The following is a 21407-nucleotide window of genomic DNA, read 5'->3' as shown; positions in this document are numbered from 1 at the left end:
CAGTTTCATGTCCTTTTTATGTTGAGGACACCAGAACTGCACACAGTACTCCAGGTGAGGTCTAACAAGAGCAGAATAAAGGGCAGGATCACCTCCTTCGACCTGCTGGTCATGCTCCTTTTGATGCAGCCCAGGATATGGTTGGCTTTCTGAAGGGCTGCAAGTGCACACTGAAGCCGGCTCATGTTCATTTTCTCATCGACCAACACCCCCAAGTCCTTCTCCGCAGGGCTGCTCTAAATCTCTTCTCTGCCCCCCTGTAGCTGTGTCTGGGATTGCTCCAACCCAGGTGTAGGAACTTGCACTTGCCATGGTTAAACTTCATATTCAATTCATAATTAATATGAATTAATTAAAGGCAATATAGATCATTAACTCATGGAAAGAATGCCTACTGTGTGTGGCATAGGGGAAAGACCCCATGTTTACAACACATACATACTTGCAAATTCATATGGGCATTCATATTACCTTAAGACAGACTAAGTCTCAAATCTGTACAGATGTATTCTTGTGGCACTGCACCTAAGCTAGCACTTCCTGAGATTTTAGTCAGTGAATGGATATAACACAGGCATATTCCCTTCTGCTGTAACTTAAATAAATATCTCAATGTCCAAGATTGGAGTACTGAATGCAGTTCTGGTGTCCTCAAGATAAGGAGGACATGGAACTGTTGGGATAAGGAGGACACGGAACTGTTGGTACAACTCTAGAGGAGGGCCACAAGGATGATCAGGGGGCTGAAGCATCTCCTGTATGAAGACAGGCTGAGAAAGTTGGGGCTGTTCAGCCTAGAGAAGGCTGCGTGAAGACCGCATAGCAGCCTTCCAGTACCTGAAGGGGGCATATAAGGATGGCAGCGAAGGATTCTTCATCAGGACTGTAGCGATAGGAAAAGTGGTCATGGGTTTAACCTTAAACAGGGGAAGTTCAGATTAGAGATAAGGAATAAGTTTTTTACTGTGAGGGTGGTGAGGCACTGGAACAGGCTGCCCAAAGAAATGGCAAATGCTCCATCCCTGGCAGTATGTAAGGCCAGGTTGGACAGAGCCTTGGCCAACATGATCTAGTGTGAGGGATCCCTGCCCATGGCAGTGGGGCTGGAACTAGATGATCTTAAGGTCCCTTCCAACCCTAACTATTCTATGATTCTATGCAAACCTAACATTAGTCTAAGTCAGTTCCTCATACATTTAAAACAAATAACAGGACTTGAGTATGTCTTCACTAAACCACCCAGGCTTGATATGAAGGATTCAAGTGAGAGAAAATACAGCATAATTTAATTTGGTACATTTCGCCAGCACCTATTAATGTAACATCCACTAATCTCTGCAAGTAAGTGAACAGGAGAAACAAATAGGGATTCCTTGCTGGAATGAAAGGCTCAGCTCCCTGATCTTTGGAGATAACTGATGTTTGTGGGTTACTTATCTCAGTAAATGTTTGCAGTCTCTTGCAATAAAGCCTTATTATAATCACAGTTACTCTGTGTTTCTGTCCTTGATTGCTGTTTCACTTAAATAATGGAGCAGAGCAGCTCTACATGTGTAATTAATTATTTCATTTCAGAGTGACAGTCATCTGTAATTGACACAATATCATAATGTATGCTGTTAACCAGAAACTAAAACTTGAGAAAAATTGCAAGACTCTTCCAATCCTCTCACTGCTACTGTATGCTGTTTTTCCACATAGATACTGAGACCCTGAGTAACACTCTTAACCGAAGCACAAGTACTACAAAGCACACAGAAATGGTCACAGTAGATTGGACTAAATGCCTATATTGAGTATTCCATATGCCTATACTGAGTATTCTATATTGAGTATTGAAACTGTTTATGTAATTCTGTAGTTAACAAAGATCTTCAGTATTTTGGCACATGCTAAATTTTTCTAGCACAGTGCAAACTTGAAGTTATCTCACCTTATATGCAACACTAATCACTTATGAAGGACCACTTAAAATGTTGAAATTTAATGGAAATTAAATATAATATTGATATTTTTCAGCAGTCAGGAAACAATTTCACATTGGACTTTAAAACAGAAGTTAGTAGAAGCTGTTTCACAGACATGCATACATTCCAGGATTTCTCAAAACAACTTTATGTGACTGAAAAGATCATTATGGATTCTAGGAAAAACTACTGATAGTACTTAGAAATGCAAAAGTCTGTGCTCCTCAGAACAAATCTTCTCAAAAATGTAAGTTTCATAAAATTACATAACTTCTATATTTACAAATATATCCTGTTTACTCTAGGACAGTATGCTCCAAAATGCAAGCAGAAAACATATAACAGTATGTTCATAAAGCTATAATGATAAATTTCCTTAGCAATCCAAGCCAAATAAGAACTGTTGTATAAAAGCCATGTTAAATAACAATTTAATGTTCCTTTACACTTTGTCATCTCATGCCAACAGAGCTTAAAGAGTCTCAGATAATTTTCATGTATGATTATATAACACCATCATAATGAAAAAAATTACAGTGAATGTAAATATAGAAAAACATATCAAAGAAGAGGAAGTCTGCATAGTCACAGCTTTGCTAAGAAAACGGGGTGTCATTTTGACCACTGAGTTTCAGGAATACAGGAGTTGGTACTTTAAGACCTCATAACAACCTTTACTTACTCATGCAGCTTGACCCAATCTCACTAAAGATTGACCCTGACACTATGCCATGAGAGAGCATATGAAATTGTATGAATCAGAAATTCACATCAAAGCACACAAATACAAACCAGGAAAAAAAGAAGAGATAAAAGAAGCCCAATTGTTCATCACTGTTGTGTATTTAGGAGTTTAAATCTTGCCTATTCAGCTGAACATGGCTTGTCTAATAATTTTAAAGGGAAAATCAAGTACTGAGGTCCATTCAAGAACAATAATACCCATAAAGCAAACACACTGAAGGAAAAATAAAGAGCTGAGTTCAATATTCAGTCTGAAAAACAGGGAAGGCTTTATAAGTGTTAATATATTCTTGGATTTTTTTTAATATTTCTTTTCCCTATTTCATGCAAAGGTTTTATTTCTTATGCTCACAATCTTTCTCTTACTGTTTGAAAGCTTTGCTATTTTTATGTGTGAAGTAACAACTTTGCAAGTAATCAATCTCAAAATTATTTAAGAATATCAGAAAATGAAAGACTAAACCACCATGAAAATACGCTTGACACTTTCTATGACCTCCACCCCTTTTTATATTCCCCCACCAACAAAGGCAGAAAGTAAGAGAAATATTAGGATTCTGTTCAAAGTGTAATAATATAATCACCGTAGTCAAGAGACTTGGAGGAAATACAAGAAGTACCTGGATGCGCCTAAATAGACATTTTCATCTTTTGAGATTTTACTGAACATTGTTAGTAGTCTTTGGAAGATTTCATGGATGACTGCAGTTTTCAGTGTTGCGGTCTTTTTGCACTGTTGTTTTTCTAAATACAGCTTTATAAATACTACACTAATATGCAACTATTTTACTAAAATGCAAAACTAAAGGAAGAAAGTAATAAAATTGCACTCTATAAATAGCTTAACATTTAAACAGAAATTTAATTATAGGTATTTTCCACTCAAAATAATCTGCAGCTCTCAAATATTTCAAGATTCAACACAAAAGTGCAGTTACAAATGTCTTGTGTTGATTTCCACTCACAAAGCAAAGGACAAACTCAAACTACCTTGACATACCAGTTTTAGTGTAAACAAGAAATATTGTGATTTTATTGTATGATTTAACAAATTGAATTAAAATCTACAAGGAGGTCTTGATCAGATGCAGACCATAAGTCTGTATGTGCAGCAAGGCAAAAGACTTCTTTCTACATGAAGGATATGTTCCCATCTACTGTTGGTACCACTGGTATCCTCCTAGAGTGCATGCTAAGTTCTTCACATCACAGCTACTCACTGGAAAGCATCAGTCACTCCAGTATAACAGTTTTTCTCAGATGCCTGGAGGAAGGGATGGAATTTAGAAATGTCAGAAGCGTCAGAATTATTTATTTTCCAAACATGTCTGTTTTTTGAAACAACTTTCATGTCCACTCTGAATTCAGCAGATATATATACATGTGTGTATGCATATATGCACACATGCTTGTCTTTACATAACAAAATTGTACCAGCAAAAGCACCAAAATGAATTGGGTCTCATTTCTGTCACATGTAAAACCCCTCTCTCTAAAAATACTAACTTACTAAAATAAATATTACAATAGTTACAAAAACTCCATTTTTCTTCAAAAGTTTTTTGAAACCAATTAAAAATTAAAGAAAAACTTAATGCCTCCTTGCTGGCACTACATTTCCCAGTGAGAATCCTGACATCTAATACATATTCCTCTAATTATTCCTACAACAACACAAGCTAAAACAGCAAATGGAATGAAAAGGAAAGAAGAGAAAAACGTAAAACCAACTAAATTAATCCAATGACGCTCAGCAATAAAGATAACCAGATTTTTTTTCTCCCTCCTTTTTTTTTTTTGATTAATTAAAGCTGCACTTTAACGATCTGTTATCAAAAAGCATAAATGCTTGAGTTTGGAGTCGTAAACTTCAGATTAATTGTGCAAAACAAGATAGCTTTTCTCTGCACTATCTTCCCCTTTGCTATGTTAATAGTCATCTCAGGTTGTTTAAAAGACTTTACTTTGGGTTTTCTTAGAATGTAAAAAGGCAGCTTGATATTACACAAGTCAGTAACTTTTTAACGAGCGTTCTTTGTAATATTTTACATATGTGCATCCACATCTACAGCACATATCTCTCATGTACCACAGATCAGAAGTTTCACTAAACTTTGCTGGCTGTAACTAAACCCAGATAATCTATACCTTAATCTTACCGAAAAAACAGAAATTGTAAAGCCACAAAGAACTGTAAATTTCTTTGAGCTGCCAAGACAACACTGTTTCAACTCTAAGAAACTAGCAAAAGCATGTTCATCATAGGCAAAGGTGGTATGTCTTAGAGAATTCCAAGTACAAACAGGTGAGAATCATATTTCTGTAATAGCCCTCATCTCACATAACCTTCACTTCTTAGGAACTATACTTGAAAATAACTTGCAGAATCTGCATGTATGTATTTGCTTGCAGGGACAACTACATCTCCTGTTTTAGCAAGGTTATACCCTGCATCTACTTGCTCTGTTTAATGGCCAGGAAGTGCAGTGGATTAAAAAATTAATTACAAGGCTTCTGTGGTTAAAATAATAAACACAATGAGAAACCCAGCTGTGGAAAAATACGTTTAAACTTAAATGTTCGCTTTTCTGCAACTATGAAGTTTTAAAGAACACTGTAATCGCAAAAATGTAATTGATTCTTACAGAACCCAGTTCAGTTTCATTTTCTAATAGTAAATACAATCTCAAATGTTAATTTACATGCTCAGCTAAAATTGTGTAAGAAATTGTTTCCTTTTACTTTTAAAATAAAATTACAACTGATGTAGTTTTAATTTTTGGTGTAGCTCACAATGGAAATGACAAATTGAACAGAGTGAAAATATTCAAATATCTTAAAAAGTTAGGACTGGGGGGGGAGGGGAGGAGAAGAAATAAAACCATCAGAAAGACAGGGCGCTACTCAATTTGTGGTATAAAGTCCCCCATGTGTGTATTGTTCATGCATATCATCCACAGAGTCAATGAATGTAATTGTTTTTAAAATACAATCTACTGCTTTACCTGTGAAAATACAGTAAAGAAAATTTACCTACCAATGAATGGCTGCTGTACTTTGAGATACTTAGTCCATACATATACTCTAAGAGTGGGTGGGCTCGTGGCCTGCCCTGGTGTGTCCCGGGAGGGGTGCTCTACCTCCTCCCCTCTTCCTGCTTGAGGCATGACATACAGGGCAGAGTGCATCCGCCACCACTTCAGTTCCTCTTAAATGCACAATCAAACCTGAAAGAGATTCAGAAAGAGGGGAAAGGCAGGTAGGAGACTAATGTACATGCAGACTATACCTCTCAAAGAACACCAGTTACTGACCAGTAACCTTTCTTCTTTGAGTCTGCATGTACATTCCCACAATGACTCACTCTGAACAGTTACCTTTGCCTTTTATCACCCAGAAGAATGTCTGAGGACTCCCACAAACAACTGCAGCATCACTCCACTGAAGGCTGAAACAGCCCTGGATACTATTAGGCTAACATAATGCTGGGTGAAAGCAAAGATTGAACTCCAGGTAGCCTTACGGCAAATGTTCAAATATCATGCAGTACAGATGCCAAGTCTGCCCAGAGATCTGACAGAATATGCTTTGGGCTTTTGCTTCTTTGGGGAAGAAGTTCCTTGAGTCCACGCAGAGCCAGAAAGCCATCTGAACAGTTGCTGTGTGAAGTGAACTTCTGGATACTGCTACAGTGCAACAAGCAAAGAAACAAACTAAAAGGCTTGGACTTGTGAAGAGAATAAAGTCCTTCCAAAACCAAGAATTTAAAGTATAAAACTCAATCAGAGAAGTACAAGACCTGGAAATTAGTAGTGAAGGACTAATTGCCTAGCTACTCTGGAACTCCAGCACCAATTCAAGAAGGAATTTTGGGTGACTGAAGAACAGATACTCTGCCCTTATAAAAGCAGTATGCAAAATGGCAGCATTAGGACTCATATGTTTCAGTAGCCAGCTGAAAAAACTGTTACTAAACGTGTCACATTCGTAGACGCAAGCAGAAGGAGTAAGAATTTAAGACCTCAAAATGGGAGAAGGAACCACTATAATGCTATGTTTTCCACGGCTATTTAGTAATGAAAAGTCCAGTGCATCCTGATCAGCTCTTAGGAAGCTATGAGTTCTGAGGTATGAGAATATGAGTGTACTCAACCAGACAGAGCAACCTGGAACCCTCATCAAAGTACAGAAAGGAATCAAAGGAACTGCATGTAACAAATAAAAGAGCTGTGATCAAAGCAGCAACACACACATCATACAGAAATGCTATCATTACTCTGGAGAGTAACAAGAACTGACTATCCCAGAGATTGACTAATGTTTTGACATGGAGGGTCCTGAGACTGCCACAGGTTGAAGAAGAGCTGAAATACAATGTCTGTGGATACTAGAAAAGAAAACTCACATAGAAGCATACAAATACATCCACTGTCAGAACAGGTGACATTACCCCCCAAAATATGAAGTTTGTCTTTACTGAACGCCTGTCTGTAACTGTGCCAATTCTAGTAATTTACAATCAATATACCATAAAAGGAGAAGCAGCATTTTGCAAGCCTAGTCCAACAAGCAAAATTGCTTTATGGCTTTATTAACCCAGGCAGCAGAATGAGATGCTGAAACAATGAGTATATTTTAGCAAAACCAGTTCAAGATTATTTTGTCATTCCTAGCAGACACCTGTCTAAAAAACACAGTCTTAAAGATCAGTGAATATTTTACTTTTGGACAAATGACAACTGGAAGTGCAGCTGATTAAAGCAGTTTAAATGAAAATTCTAATTTTCAGAAGAAATGTAGATATTTGGTCTAAAGTATCACTTCAATCTTATGAACGACTGTAAAGAGTCAAAACTACTGAGAAATAAAGCCCCCACAGATGATGCACTCCTTCGGAAGTGATATTGTTTGCATTTTGTAGCTGAGGTAAAGGTGCTGGACTGTCCTAACCTGAACCAAAATGTTCTGTGTGTTTATATAGTCAAATATGTTATTATACTTCACTTCATGAAAACTGAGCTCTGAATGATGCATGCATCTATTGGTCTGAATAATCAAGGGGGGGGGGGGGGGGAAGCAGAATGACTAGAAGAGATGCTTGCAAGCTCCTGAATTCCAGGTACTGATACTGTTCCAGCCAGAATGGAGTGACTGTGGTGACTCAGATACTGCTTTTTCTTAATCACAACAGAATAAGGGTACTGGTAGACAAGCATAGATCTGAAATGCACGGAATTTAAAAGATATCTGTCTATCAACTCAGATGCTTTTCCCGTCTAGAGAAGAAATCTCTCCATTTCTTGATGTTATCAATCAGAGATTAATCTTTGGTAAATAATACTGTCACTAGAATTGCCTATATAGTTATTCAGAGAAGTATATGTTATGAAGATGTGGCAGCATATTTTGAAGATTCTGAAGATAATTGATTGTAACAACTATTCTATGGCAAGGACAACAACTCCACACCTGGAGTCATTAAGTAATGGGTAGATCTTGCTCATTCAGTGCACTATGATGGTGCTATTCACCCAAAAATCGTTATTCTGATCATCAGTGTATGGATACAGAACAGCACTCCAATTTTGTTCAGCAACATTTATCAGAGATGCCCCCCTTTTGCAATGAAGAAGGCATCTGAACTGACATCTCAACATATTTGTAGTGGATCGCTTTAACATCTGGGAGATTTTATGATTACTATCAGCTGTATTCATTCTCCAAGACCTAATGGTAATGCGTGAATTAAATGTGAGCTGTTCCCAGCCAACCAGTGCAGGTACAGGCCATGTGACATAACAACTAAAGGTATGATCTTATTGTGATTTATGATTGTCCTAGCACTGTTCAGATTTTTTCTCTTTCCTGAATATAAGTTAGATGGGAATTGTCTATGTTCATTCTTCTACTGTAGTGTAAAATAAAATAGTTTTTGTCGAGGACCCTGAACTTTATGTATGAGTTGATGGAGAAAGGATTCTTGTACAAATCAGGTCACTACTTGTGAGTATGCAAAGATATGTATTTTTCCCCAGGAAAAACGACTGTTGCTGGCAAATAAGTAGCAAATTACAGAGTACCATTTTCAGATGGTAAATGACCTTCCAGGTCTAATATTCCATGCCAGATTTAGTTTCTGGAAGATAATAAACCATAAGGAAGAAAGCCCCTTCATCCAAAACGAAGCAGTGTCCTTTATTTCTCAAAATATAAAGGAAGGTATGGACATCCTGCTTTGATACATTCTTGTGATGGGGGGGGTATATAAACAATGAAGAAAAAGGTATATGCAAGAAAATAAAGATGATTCTGGAACTGATTAGACTGTCCACCCTTCTCCATTATCTATTGTGTAGGAGTAATCTTGGAGACTCTGCATGATTCCTAAAAGGGATAAGGAAAGGATAAAAATCAACTGAGATTTATTGATGGTTGTTAATGCAAAGAACACATTGACAGCTGCTGAAGGCAATGAAAAATAAATAACTATGATCACAAAAATAAAAGTATTTTTCCCTACAAACTCTTGATTTCTTCTTATAAAGACATAGCTCAATAAAAGAATAATAGAATGAAGTAGTAATAGGCTGCCTTGCTGATTAGGTTATTGTTTATGCCTCAACTCTGGATTATAAGCATCCAAAGACTAAAATGTAATAAAAGAACCTTTTGGTACTTGTAAGATAATCCATTACTGAACTTAAAAGGCCATTCTCTTCAAAGGGAAGACCTTTTTTAGGATTCAGTCTATGCAGAATCTCTCTGATAGGCCCAAAGGATTATAGCTATTACCCTATACCAGGTGAAAGCTGTTACCATAGAATTTGATGAGCTATCTTCTGCTTCCATTGGAGCTTGCAGAGGTGTCTTAGAATTAGCTGATCCCACTGCAATCAAAGGTTTCAACTGATTACTATAGTCAGGAGGAAACTGATGCAGAACAGTTTGCATTAGAAAACTTCTTTCTCTAAGAGCTGAAACTTTCTGGTCATTTCTCTGCTGGAATGTTTTTAAAAGATATTTTTTTGGGGATACTTACTGACAACAAAATTATTTGAAGTCAGGTGTTAACAAAAGCATTAAAAAATCCTAAAGAGATTTCAAAATCACCTTCCAACTGTTTCTGCAGCTGGTATAAATGAAGCTAGAATCCACCAGGATACTTAAGCTTGTTCAAACACGCCTTAATGGATATAGAAAATCTCACAGGCAAAAAATATCCAGAATGTCTAACAAGCTAAAGCATTTTGTAAGATTTTTTTGTATTGTAATCTTCATTGTTTCTAAGGTCCTAAATTCTTGGAAGTTATTTTGTGCTGTATAGAAAAATATACTAACAGTTATATGACAAGAATTATATATGTAAAATAAAAAAAAAGTATGTCCTTCTGAACTGACTGAAGTGGAAACAACTTTGTAAGAACTCTGCCTAATTTGATAAATTTGCTGCAAATGGAGCAAACAGAAGCTTAATAAAGCAACTGCTTTACAAAAGTGATCTAGCTCAGTCTAGCCTCAAACTGTTAACAAAGCCATAGAGGACATGAACAAAGTTCAAAGCAATAAATGAAAAGAGCCAGAAAAGACAATTTAAGCAGAATCGCTTGTAATACTTGGTTTTGTAAAGACAGGTGTCGAACTTCACTTACTAAAACTTTAGAATCATAAAAGAAATACTAATCAGTACTATCAGAATGAGAGAAGAAAAAAATGCTTTTTGCTAAAGGAAGAACAATGTTTACAAATACTTGCTGCAATCATAGCGAGTCTCTTGACTACTGCAGAGAATGTCTTGGTATACTCAGAAATGCTTTCTAGGCCCATAATTTCCAACGCACTGGTTCTATTCACAGTTATTGGTCCTGTGACAGAGTTTTCAAACAAACTACTATTTCCAGGGTAAGAAACACTTGCACTAAGCATGTCATCTATACATGTACACCTAACAGTTAATCTTGAATGAATGATGGCTTAATTAATTAAGTGTTCTGGCAATTAATATATTTGTATCATATGCTTCAGTTGCAAAATCAAGATCTGTGCCAGAACCAAAAGCTGCAGCAGTGAGGGAAAAGTCACTGAAGCCCCTACAGTATCTGCTTCAAGAGGAATGAATGATTTATAACCTTTGAATTCCTTAACATTCCTTTTTACTAGAAGCTTTTCTTACAATTTAAGTTCAAAACTGCATATGATTTCTATTGTGCTAATCTTAGCAGACATTTCTCACCATAAGTAAACCTTTTGATACATGTATTTCAAGAAGTGTTTTTCCAATTTAATTTGAAATTGCTTTCACTTTATCTGGTTTAAATTAAACCTTCATAACTATCTAGAAGACATTATTTTAACTGCCACAATTAATGTACAGATACCACAATTATTCATTATGCTTTCACAAATAGGTATTTCATACTCCTTTCCTCCTGAATGGAGGAGGAATGGAGAGAGAATGAAGAGAGAATACATAAACACTTTCTTTTTTTTTTTAGTAGTGTTCCAAAAGGATAAGCATGAGGACTCAGTAATTATGGAAATGTTTAAGGAGTACAGTTGTAGGTACAGCAGGTTCTTGTGAAAAAAGTGCATTCCTATTGTTACTGATGTGCTCAGATCAGACAGGTAGTGGAAGCTGTGCATACAAAATGTCTGCTGCTTCACAGGAACAGAACCCTTCTTGCTAAAGCATGAGTAATTTTTAGAGTTGTGAAACCATGGAAAGCCCTCTGGACTAGGAAGCACTTGTCTGTTATTTTAAAGATTCAAGACAACACACATGGTAACCTTTACGAGAATCCCGAGTTACTTAAATACTTGGAAAAAAGTTGCATGAGAAAACGAATCTTCTTGACAGAGTTTTTGACCTGTTTTATGCACTAGTATTTTAACATATGGTCTGTCACATGGAAATGTTTATATAAGTATTTTTTGTTTGGTTTTTAATTGCAAAACTTACTTTTCTGGACATGTTAAAATCACATTACAGTCATCTTCTCAATAAAATTAAGAATAAAGGCATCATCTTAATAATTAAAAATACCATATTGCCCCTTTCAAAGAGGTGTATTATCTCCCACGCATTCTACTTTGAGGACTATGATGCATACAGTATATGTTATCTCTGGACTACTGCTTTCCCTTGTACAGACAATTGCCACTTTAGTGCTGAAGAATGATGAAGAGCCTACATAGGCAGCAGAGTCATTCAGATAGTATTTTCAGCACGAAAGAGTAGGTGGAATTAGTGGATGAAGTAGGCTATGCAATAAATATTATCTGTGAGCAAGAACTGGGCAATACCCTCCGGAAATTAAGGACCACACAATGTTCTATTTATAATGTTTCTGATGTTGTAGTGATCCTGACCAGTAGACCGTTATACATCACGGAGTTAGTGATCCACACAACAATTCGCCTGCAGCTCCCACAGCATGCTGTGCTGTGCTCCACGTCCAGTGTGGTCCTTAGGTCTGCGTCATGCTGCACAAACCCCCTGGCCCAAGGACAGACTCAGTCACCTCATTGCAACGGAGGAGGCTGCAGGCAGCTCCCACTCAGTGCTGGTGATTACATCAGTAATCTATTCCTTTATCTAAAAGTGTAGCAGGAACTTCTCATGTGCGGGAAAATCTATTGAAGGATTGATGCAATGCAACACAGTTTCCAGCATCTGAAGCGAGTAAGATTTATTTCCTATCTATATTCCTTCTCTTATTCTGCCTTATTAAAGCAGATATTTTATTAAGCCATTTGTTGTCAGGCCTTTCTTATTGAGATCCAGAAAGAACCTGGCACCATCCCTCTCTCTCACTCCCCTACCCCACTGCAGAAAAAACCCACACCCAGAATTCCCATTTCAACACCCACCACTTCTGACTCTATGGAAGAAGATCTTGCTTCTTTTCCTTGCAATTACTAACCAAGTCTTTTCTGTCCTGTAAGAGCTCTTTCTCCAGGCCTGGAAATATCTGTGAAATTTGAAGATGTTAAAAAGGGATCAAAGATTTTTTTTTTTATTTAATTCTGCTAAGAGTTACATATTGCTGATTAAAGACCAGGTCTACCCGGAATCCAACAATTCTATAGCAATACTCCAAGAGCTAGTACATTTGTACCCATGAACCTAAGCCCAGTATTTGACAATTCATCCACTTAGAACTTTTGATTTCTGAGCTGTAACCATCCGTACCAATCAACTCAGGCCAATTTCCAAGCCACAGTAGCTATTCTTTCCTAAATGTCACAGATCATTTAGTACATTAAGTCTCTAGCTCCTGTTTCAGCTTTCACTTCTGTCTAACCCTAAAAGCAGAGATATTTTTAGTAGGAAACTAAGCATTCTTTGTCTGTCACCCAAATTTCAAAATAGCTACAAAAAAAAAAAAAAAACATCATAAAAGCATTGGCTACAGTACATATTTGATTGGAATGAGCACAATACAACTCTCTACACAGAAACTCACTTTACAGACAAAACTAATTTTTGTCAGGCAGTTCATTTTCTATCCCATTCTTTAGATTTTGGCAAATTTGAGTTTCACGTATTTTTGAACCCTTAGGAAAAAAACCCTATAATAATAATGATAAAATTGACACACACTACCACTTCATTTAAATATATTCAATTGAAGGTCACAACTAGCAAGTTAACATCTGGACATCCTCATTTACAGTACTGACAAAAGAACACTCTTCTGCTCAGGAGATAACTGCAGGCTAGCGGAATAAACAGCCTTCACTCCTTTAGCTCCTTTAATTATAATGACGTTTTTGTAGTTAGATACTACATTTCTCACTGATCTACCTATAGAAAAATCTTCATCAGTAATCTCTGTCCTTTAGATAGATTTCAGTATTTGAATGAGGTCTGACAAAATGTGTTTAAATCTTTTGCAAACTCTGTACTTCCATCACAGAGGAAAATTCTTATCTTCCCCTTTTATTTTTTCAGTTTGATTGCTATGAGATTGCCATGGGTTTAGATGAACTGCAACATATGGTACAAAAATTGTGCAAAAAATATTGAAATACAAACTATTCTCAGCACACACACACAAATATCACATAAAATCTCTATGTTACTTCACATAATATGTTTAAATATAGAATCATAGAATAGTTAGGGTTGGAAAGGACCTTAAGATAATCTAGTTCCAATCCACCTGCCATGGGCAGGGACACCTCACACTAAACCATGTCCCCCAAGGCTCTGTCCAGCCTGGCCTTGAACACTGCCAGGGATGGAGCATTCACAACCTCCCTGGGCAATACATTGTAAAAGGGCCTGTGTACCTAAATACATGAAGTGCATTTCAGTTGTTTTACTTAAAGCAAAGTGGGAAATCCAGGGAACTGAGCCATTATGATTAAAGCTTCATGATGTATACCAACTATTCTGAACAGTCAGAATGTGTGTCCTAAGTGCTTTCCATGGTTAGGTTCACAGAAAGACTTAAGTTACAGAAAACTCATAATTTCCCTTTAAGTAAGTGTGCACTACTGTGCTTATTTCTTTTACTTGGTCTCAGAAGTCAACTCGGTGAGGATATGGTGCATGTGAAAGCTTTAATTACACTTAGAGCACAATACTTCACAAATACCCATTTTTTATTTTTGAAACACAACCATGTCTTTGATTTCTCATCTACAGAAGTATTCACAGTTCTGAACAGCACTTACAGGCATTTGGGGCTTTTGTATGTAAAGCATTTCTTTACAGTTCCCTGATTTTAAACTCAAGCATCTTTCCTTCAAAATAGCCTGAGGGTAACTGTTGTCTTTTACAGCCTCAAGATACTCTGTAAAGCCAAAGCCTTAGCTTCAGTGTCCCAAATGACACTTAAGATTTATTTTTACACACTGCCTTTTTTATATAGCAGCATTCCCTAGAAATATTTATTAAAACATAGAACACATTCCTTGCTCCAAATATATAAAGAATAATGCTACACTGTTTTATCAAAGAGGAACAAAAATTTTAAAACACCTGGATGGTAAGCTCTTGTCTTCATCAGGTACCCTCAGATACATAGCTTCTTTTTCAAATTTCATTTGATAAATGTCAGGTAATTCTCACTAAATTTAAATTATGTTCAACTACAAAGACCACTTTACTGGTAAGGATGCAGAAGATATTTAAAATGAAAGGCCTGAGCAGTATAAATTTCCATAGGGGATCAGCCTATTTGTTAATAGAGAGGTTGGCGTCATCATGCTACTGAAGCAATACAGTGAAACAGTTACAATATTCATAATTTTAAAATACAAGGCTATTTTGATAGAGTATAACAACAGTAACAAAGCAGATGATAAATAACGAGAGAAAACAGAAATGTCAGTCTATGTAGAAATGGTGAAAGTAAATATATGTGTTACCTTTGCAGTCTCAACATTCCACCTAATCTTGTCAGAAAGATGAAGCAGATGGAAACGAACGTGAACATTTCTGACAGAACAATTCCAGAAATCCTTGTGTATTTTTTATAAGAGAATATTTTAAAAAGTAAACTCTGCAAGTACTGCACCTTTACTGAACTCTGACAATTCAGTGGCATTCTGTCTCCCTTATACAATTCTCTGAGGAAAATTTAGTCACATCATTTCTGAATTCCTATTATAATTGAAAGGTACAGAAACAGAGTTACAGTAAGTAATATCAAAATACTAGCTATTTTATCATCGGGGTATCCAGAAAAAGAACATGTCAAAAGCATAGGAATAATGAAAGAGAAACATTAAACTTTAATTTTATGTTAGTGTTTAACATGAAAAGAATTGTTATTCTTGCCCAAACAGGTGCATGCCAGGAAACACTTCCATGGGGTTTTCAAAGACACCTCAGAAGAACAAATATTGTGACTCTGACCACAGAAAATCACATTATGTGTGTTGTAATATCAAGATGTTCTGTTTAACAAACTACTTAATCTTACATTCAACTATATAATACTACTGTTGTCCAACCAAATACATAATCCATGTTGTCTCCACACACCATGGGAAAAAATAATTGGCTTTTGTTACAACCACAAGTCTCTGATACAATTTGTCCATACTGATCTCATATGTACCCAATATGGACTCACTTCATTCAGGCAACACCTGCACCCTGCACTCATGTCTGTCTTCTCCTTATCCTGTGGCAGCATTTCTTAGTCCCCTTATGTAAAAGAAAGAGACTTTAGGGGAAGAATTCCTTTTGGCATGTTAACATATCTGCCAGGCTTCCTTATTTGAAACTGTTGCTATATAGCATTTTTGGATGTGGAATAGATATCTTCCTCCAATCTTTTTTTCTGGATCCTTTTAACAACCTATTGTCAAGTGTATTTTCATTAAGATAATGTGTTTAAGTAACATTTCTGTGGTTTTTACTATTTTATAAACACCTCACATGAAATTTTGAATGCTGGGTGATTTTCAGTAAATTATATCAGGCATAGAAGCAAAATACCAACTTGACTTGAAACCAAATTTATGTAAATCAAAAGTGTGTGAGAATTCAAAGTCCTTCTTAAGAATTCTGTTATCTATGGAATGATTAGTACTAAGCAATCTAAAAAACAGAGGTGTTTTTCATTACTTACTGGTGTGATGCTCCCTGAACCAGTAAGTCATTTCAATAGTCTAGACTAGTGGTCTCCAAAGTGGAGTGCATGCAGGACGATGACTGACCTGATCTCCTATGACAACGTGACCTGCTTAGTGGATGAGGAAAAGGCTGTGGATGTAGTTTACCTCGAATTTAGAAAAGCTTTTGACACTGTTTCCCATTCCCATAGCATTCTCCTAGAGGTGTACTCTTTGCTGAGTTAAAACATATCAGATGTCTGGGAGTGAAAAGTAGTAGTGAATGGAGTTAAATCCAATTGGTAGCTGGCCACAAGTCATGTTTCCCAGGGCTCAGTACTGGGGCCAGTTCTGTTTAACATCTTCATCAATGGTCTGGATGAGGGGATTGAGTGCACTCAGTAAGTTTGCAGATGACACCAAATTGGGTGGGAGCACTGATCTGCTGGAGGATGGGAAGTCTCTGCAGAGGGATCTGGACTAGCTGGATTGATAGGCTGTTGCCAAGGCTATGAAGTTCAACAAGGCAAATTGCTGGGTCCTGCATTTGGGTCACAACAATCCCATGCAATGCTACAGGCCTGGGTAAGGGTGGCTGGAAAACTGCACAGGGAAAACGACCTTGGGGTGTTGGCTGACACCTGGCTGAATATGAGCCAGTTTGTGCTCAGGTGGCCAAGAAGATAGATGTATTTTATTGGTCTGCATGATTTGATAACACAGATATGGGTCAAGATAAATGTTCAGTTCTTGGCACTAGAGATGCGGTGGCTAGGGCTAAGGCACACATCTTTAACTTCATCTCCACATTGCTCTGATTTTCTTTACCTAGAATACATCCATTTGTAGAAGCCTTTATAAGCCAACATTCCACCTCTGTGTACTGTCAGGAATAAGATAAGCCTCTTACCCACCATACTCAATAAATGATAGAATCCACTTAGAATCTTCCATTTTACATCTGTGCTCAGATACAGCTCATCAGCATGAAATCTCATCTAGGTGAATCTTGTGCACCTGATAAAAAAAAAGCATCTGAGCAAACAAAATTCCTCTAGCCACAGAGTTCAGCATGCCTGTTAATGCTATTTTATATAATTTCCTTATGATATTTATTTGAAGGAAGTTTTGTGTTAGTTTTCTGTTAAAAGAATTTAATGTTTCCTATTCTGTTTTAGATAGTGGACCTCACATGGGATAGGGTAACTAAAGGATTAGGGCACTACAAAGAAAAAAATAACTATCAGAGAAGTTTAATTAGGTGTAATCACGTATGTTAGTACTAAGTATCGCTCTATTAATACAGTTTACAAACTTGCATACCACAGGGAGGTGTGTGTAGACTTGCTTGGTTTCTTCCTACTGTGTTTTTCCAATCAAGCCATTAAAACACAATATAAAAAAGCATCTAGAGAGAAAACATACTATGAAAGCAAAATAAACGGTACTACTTTAGCAGAATTGACTGTAGTCCACCAGTTACAAATCCTTGTCAGAATAATGCAATTTAATGAACTGGTTTCTGATGGAGAGATAACTGCTGTGTTATTAAAGTTTCAGCTTCATCAATTTTAAGCGAATGCTTTCTGTTATTAGGAACTCCATTCTTTTACTGTTTTTCTCCCCCCGCCCCAGGCAGTAGATTCTCAACTAATAAAAGACATACTCAAAGCTTCAGTGCCTTGAAGCTGTCTTACAATTTGCCTAAATTAAGCACGAGAGTTAATTTAAGAAGTGCAGTAGAAATAAGGAAGAATGTTGCTGAAATGCAACCAAATGTGCCACTTGTGGATGTTTCTGTCTCAGTCTCTTTATCTGTTCCTCATATGGAAGTGCTTCTATAAATTAGATAATTTTTATAATCTGACTCTAAATCTTTTTCAGCCCCACTATGCCATTTTGGTGATTAAGGGATCAGCCCTTCACAAACCATTTTATATGTATGAGCCTCTGGTCTTCCACCATCACAGAAAGTTTTCTGTTATGGTGTTAGTTCCTCTTCTAATAATTCCTCACAGTAGGTTGTGGTTTTTTTTTCCTTTTCTTTCCTCCCCTTCAGTTGCTCCTGAATGCTGAGCTAATAGTAACTACCTTAGCACGCTTCCCAGACCTCATTCTTGAATTGCAAAAATCAAGTTAGAGATCCCTACTTTATTTGCAAATTTAGGATTTTTTCACAACTGCCATACACATCACTAAACATTTACTTCCATTGAATTTCATGACACAGTTTGTCACCCAGCCATTCAGTATTTCAATGTTCTTATTTGCAGGTATACTTCATTTCTCTACAAATAATAATTTTCACACCTCACTAAGACATCACCTGTAAATGCTGTAGAACCTGAAAGTGGGTTTCTTTAAATTAAAAAACAAAACAAACCCACCTGATTTCCATTTTTCTTACACATACAGTATCACTATTAATCTATTTTGACAATCGGAAAAGAACTTCCAGAAATCTATTTACCACAAGAAAAAAGAATCATGTTGTAGATCTCCCTCAAACCCATGTGAACCCTAAGCAATTATGACATTATCAGTTATAAGACAACATTAAAATTTCTTTCACAGATCTCAAGAAAGAGTCACCACAATACATTGTGATAGGGTAAATATAACCAAACAAAAATTAATAGGTCACATGGAAAATTATTAGGGCTTTTATATAAACTTGATTTACTTATATAGTTGCCAAAAGCTATTTGCTGCTTAATCAAGTTGAACTATGTTTGTTCTCTGATCCAGTGAGAAGCCACTGAAAACACTGTCCAGTATACTGGGTCAGATGAAAAGTCCAAGAATTGTGTTAGAGTAAGCAAGAAGATGCCCCAAGAACTAACTAGGTTTCAGGTGATGATCAGTACAGAGACATGTATTTTGCCAGAATGCAAAACTGAAGAAACCCAGGATGAAAACAGAGAAAGATGGTTACAATGGCCACAGAGAGCAGCAAAGGTATTTTTTATGTTTGAAAACAAAAAGAGATTTGAAGTTTTTTGTTGTTTATTTCTAGTTTGCTTAGTGAAGAATGATTTAATAAATAAACAGGACTGTGAGTATAAAAAATCTGATATACATTAATCTCCCCTCTTAAGGGCAACAACATCAATAATGCTTAAATGCTGGGTAACCAGAAAGGCTTGAAAGATTAGCAATACACTGGTTTGTCTTGTAAATTAGCTTTCAGCTATTTTTTTAATTTTTTTAAATCCTACTGGAACTTCTCTATTTGCAGGAGAACCACAGAACTATTTTGTTTTGCTTTGGAAAGTACATAATAATGTTATTTAAGTGTTTTTATGTCATTGGCATGGCATTTCAACTTAAATCTTCCTGTTCTTTCCTTCCCTGTGTTGTGATATTCCATGATCTGCAAAACATAGGCTAAACTTCTTTTGGATGTTTGTAAGACCAACTTTCACAATAAAATAGAGAATGCATTAGTTTAAATCCTTCTCACATTAGAATAGGAATTAATAACAATGCTTCATCATCTTCTATATTCAAGACAGCTTGTAAGATGAAGGTAACTTGGTGACATGGTCTCCTCAGTCATTTCTTGAGCCATGCAGTCTTCCAAGGCCACAAAGCCTATGCAACATAAGATGGAATACAGCTGGAAAACAAGAAATGACAACTCCTATTTTCATGTGGAAGGTTAATTAACATACTTTTTAATCCGGAGATCTAGGTATTTGAAGTCCTTCCCAGGAAAACACAAGTGCTTGCGATGTACTCAGCGGTCCTAATAGTGGTCGGAGTTTGATCATTACCAGAGATACAGAAATTTGTTCCACCCCCACGTACTTGCTAGTGTTTCTTTTCCAAACAAAAAAAGTCAACTGGGCTCTTCAGTGCCAGATGCCAAAAAGAGCATAGGCTCAGCTTCTCCCAACTGAGTTGCTTGGTTTTACTTCATGAACATCTACCGAAACAGTAGAAACAATGAGAAAGCAGAAAGGAAAAATGTACTACGTAATACTGGTAACGGCAGCAACTGCCTGGGCCTAAAAGAAAATCCCATCAAATGCTAGGGAACATCCACAAGGGCAGGGCTGAATCCTGTTGTCCAATAATCAGGGAAGAGCGATAGATGCTTCAGGCATCTCTCACTTTACACTCTTTTTGTATATACATTTTTTTTTTGTTGAGAGGTCAGTGACTGCACTGAGTATTCATCATCCACACATGAGAGAAACAGATGAAAAGCTCCTTCAGTGAGTACTCCACTAAGAGTTTCTATACAAAAACTTGAGATAGCAATAGCTATAGCATAGAGAACAGTCATGTCCTTTCAAGAAAAGAGTCTCAAACTTCTCAGAGCAGAACAACACCAGAGTCCAAACAGGTATCTACAACAGCTACTGGTTTCATAGATGGGGAAAAAAAATCCCATGATAGAAAAGTCAACCTTATGAAACACTGATATTTCACTGGCGTGACAGTATGCCTGGACAGTGAGTCAGGCTCGCACAGTCAGTCTTGGCACTGAAAACCTAGACTTTATGCCAGAACCAGTGTAATATAGACTGTGCTTTCCAGAAAAAAGGTTAGACTTAAAAAACAAAGCACTGAGAATGCTAATAAGAAGAAAAACTGACATAACAAAACAGGTAACAAAACCACAGTCAAGTAGAAGCAATAGATTATGATGCAATATAAATATTCAGCTGTTGACAAGAACTAAAAGAATAGAGCACAAATGCATGGCATGGGAGGAGAAAGAGCTACAGGCACATTATCAGTACTGCAAGGGTTCCATATATCTAGACATAACTGAATATATATATGTGCTTACAGCATGAATGCATACACACAGACAAACAAAGGAAAATAATTTTTTGTTTCATATACTGCTTTCCTCAGTTTTTGCACATCATCTCTCACACAAACTTTTCATTCTCTCCAGCATGGAAACAACAACTTTCTGTAAGACCATTTACGGATTAACAGAGCAAGTAAAAACTCCAAAGTCCTTTCTGTCATCTAAACAATGTAATTTACATTTTTTGTGGTCATATCTAGCTTAAAAAGAATACTAATCAGTGATTCACTATGCTAATACAGAATTTAGAAATTAAATTGTGAAGAAATCTGTGCATACATTAGGAAAACTTTAATTAA

General features: G+C 36.6%; 1 protein-coding gene across 25 annotated transcripts in view; it reads right to left on the bottom strand.

Annotated features, from left to right (window-relative positions):
• Positions 1-21407, bottom strand: part of GPHN (gephyrin) — a 292216-nt gene that overhangs the window by 141325 nt on the left and 129484 nt on the right. For 3 of the 25 annotated variants that reach the window (XM_061380395.1, XM_061380398.1, XM_061380396.1), the window contains one exon: positions 5749-5938. The exons of the other annotated variants lie outside the window; for them this stretch is intronic. In XM_061380395.1, coding sequence (XP_061236379.1) covers positions 5749-5790 — 42 coding nt within the window. In that variant the 5' untranslated portion in view covers positions 5791-5938. The remainder of the gene's footprint in view (positions 1-5748; positions 5939-21407) is intronic. 25 annotated transcript variants of the gene reach the window in all.

This window comes from Neopsephotus bourkii, unplaced genomic scaffold, assembly GCF_033783945.1.
Source record: "Neopsephotus bourkii isolate Nb327-2 ecotype Australia unplaced genomic scaffold, CSIRO-AGI_Nbou_v1 NB_1792, whole genome shotgun sequence".
NCBI lineage: Eukaryota > Metazoa > Chordata > Aves > Psittaciformes > Psittacidae > Neopsephotus > Neopsephotus bourkii.
The sequence above is the reverse complement of the archived record's forward strand: the minus strand, read 5'-3'. Positions and strand labels throughout refer to the sequence as shown.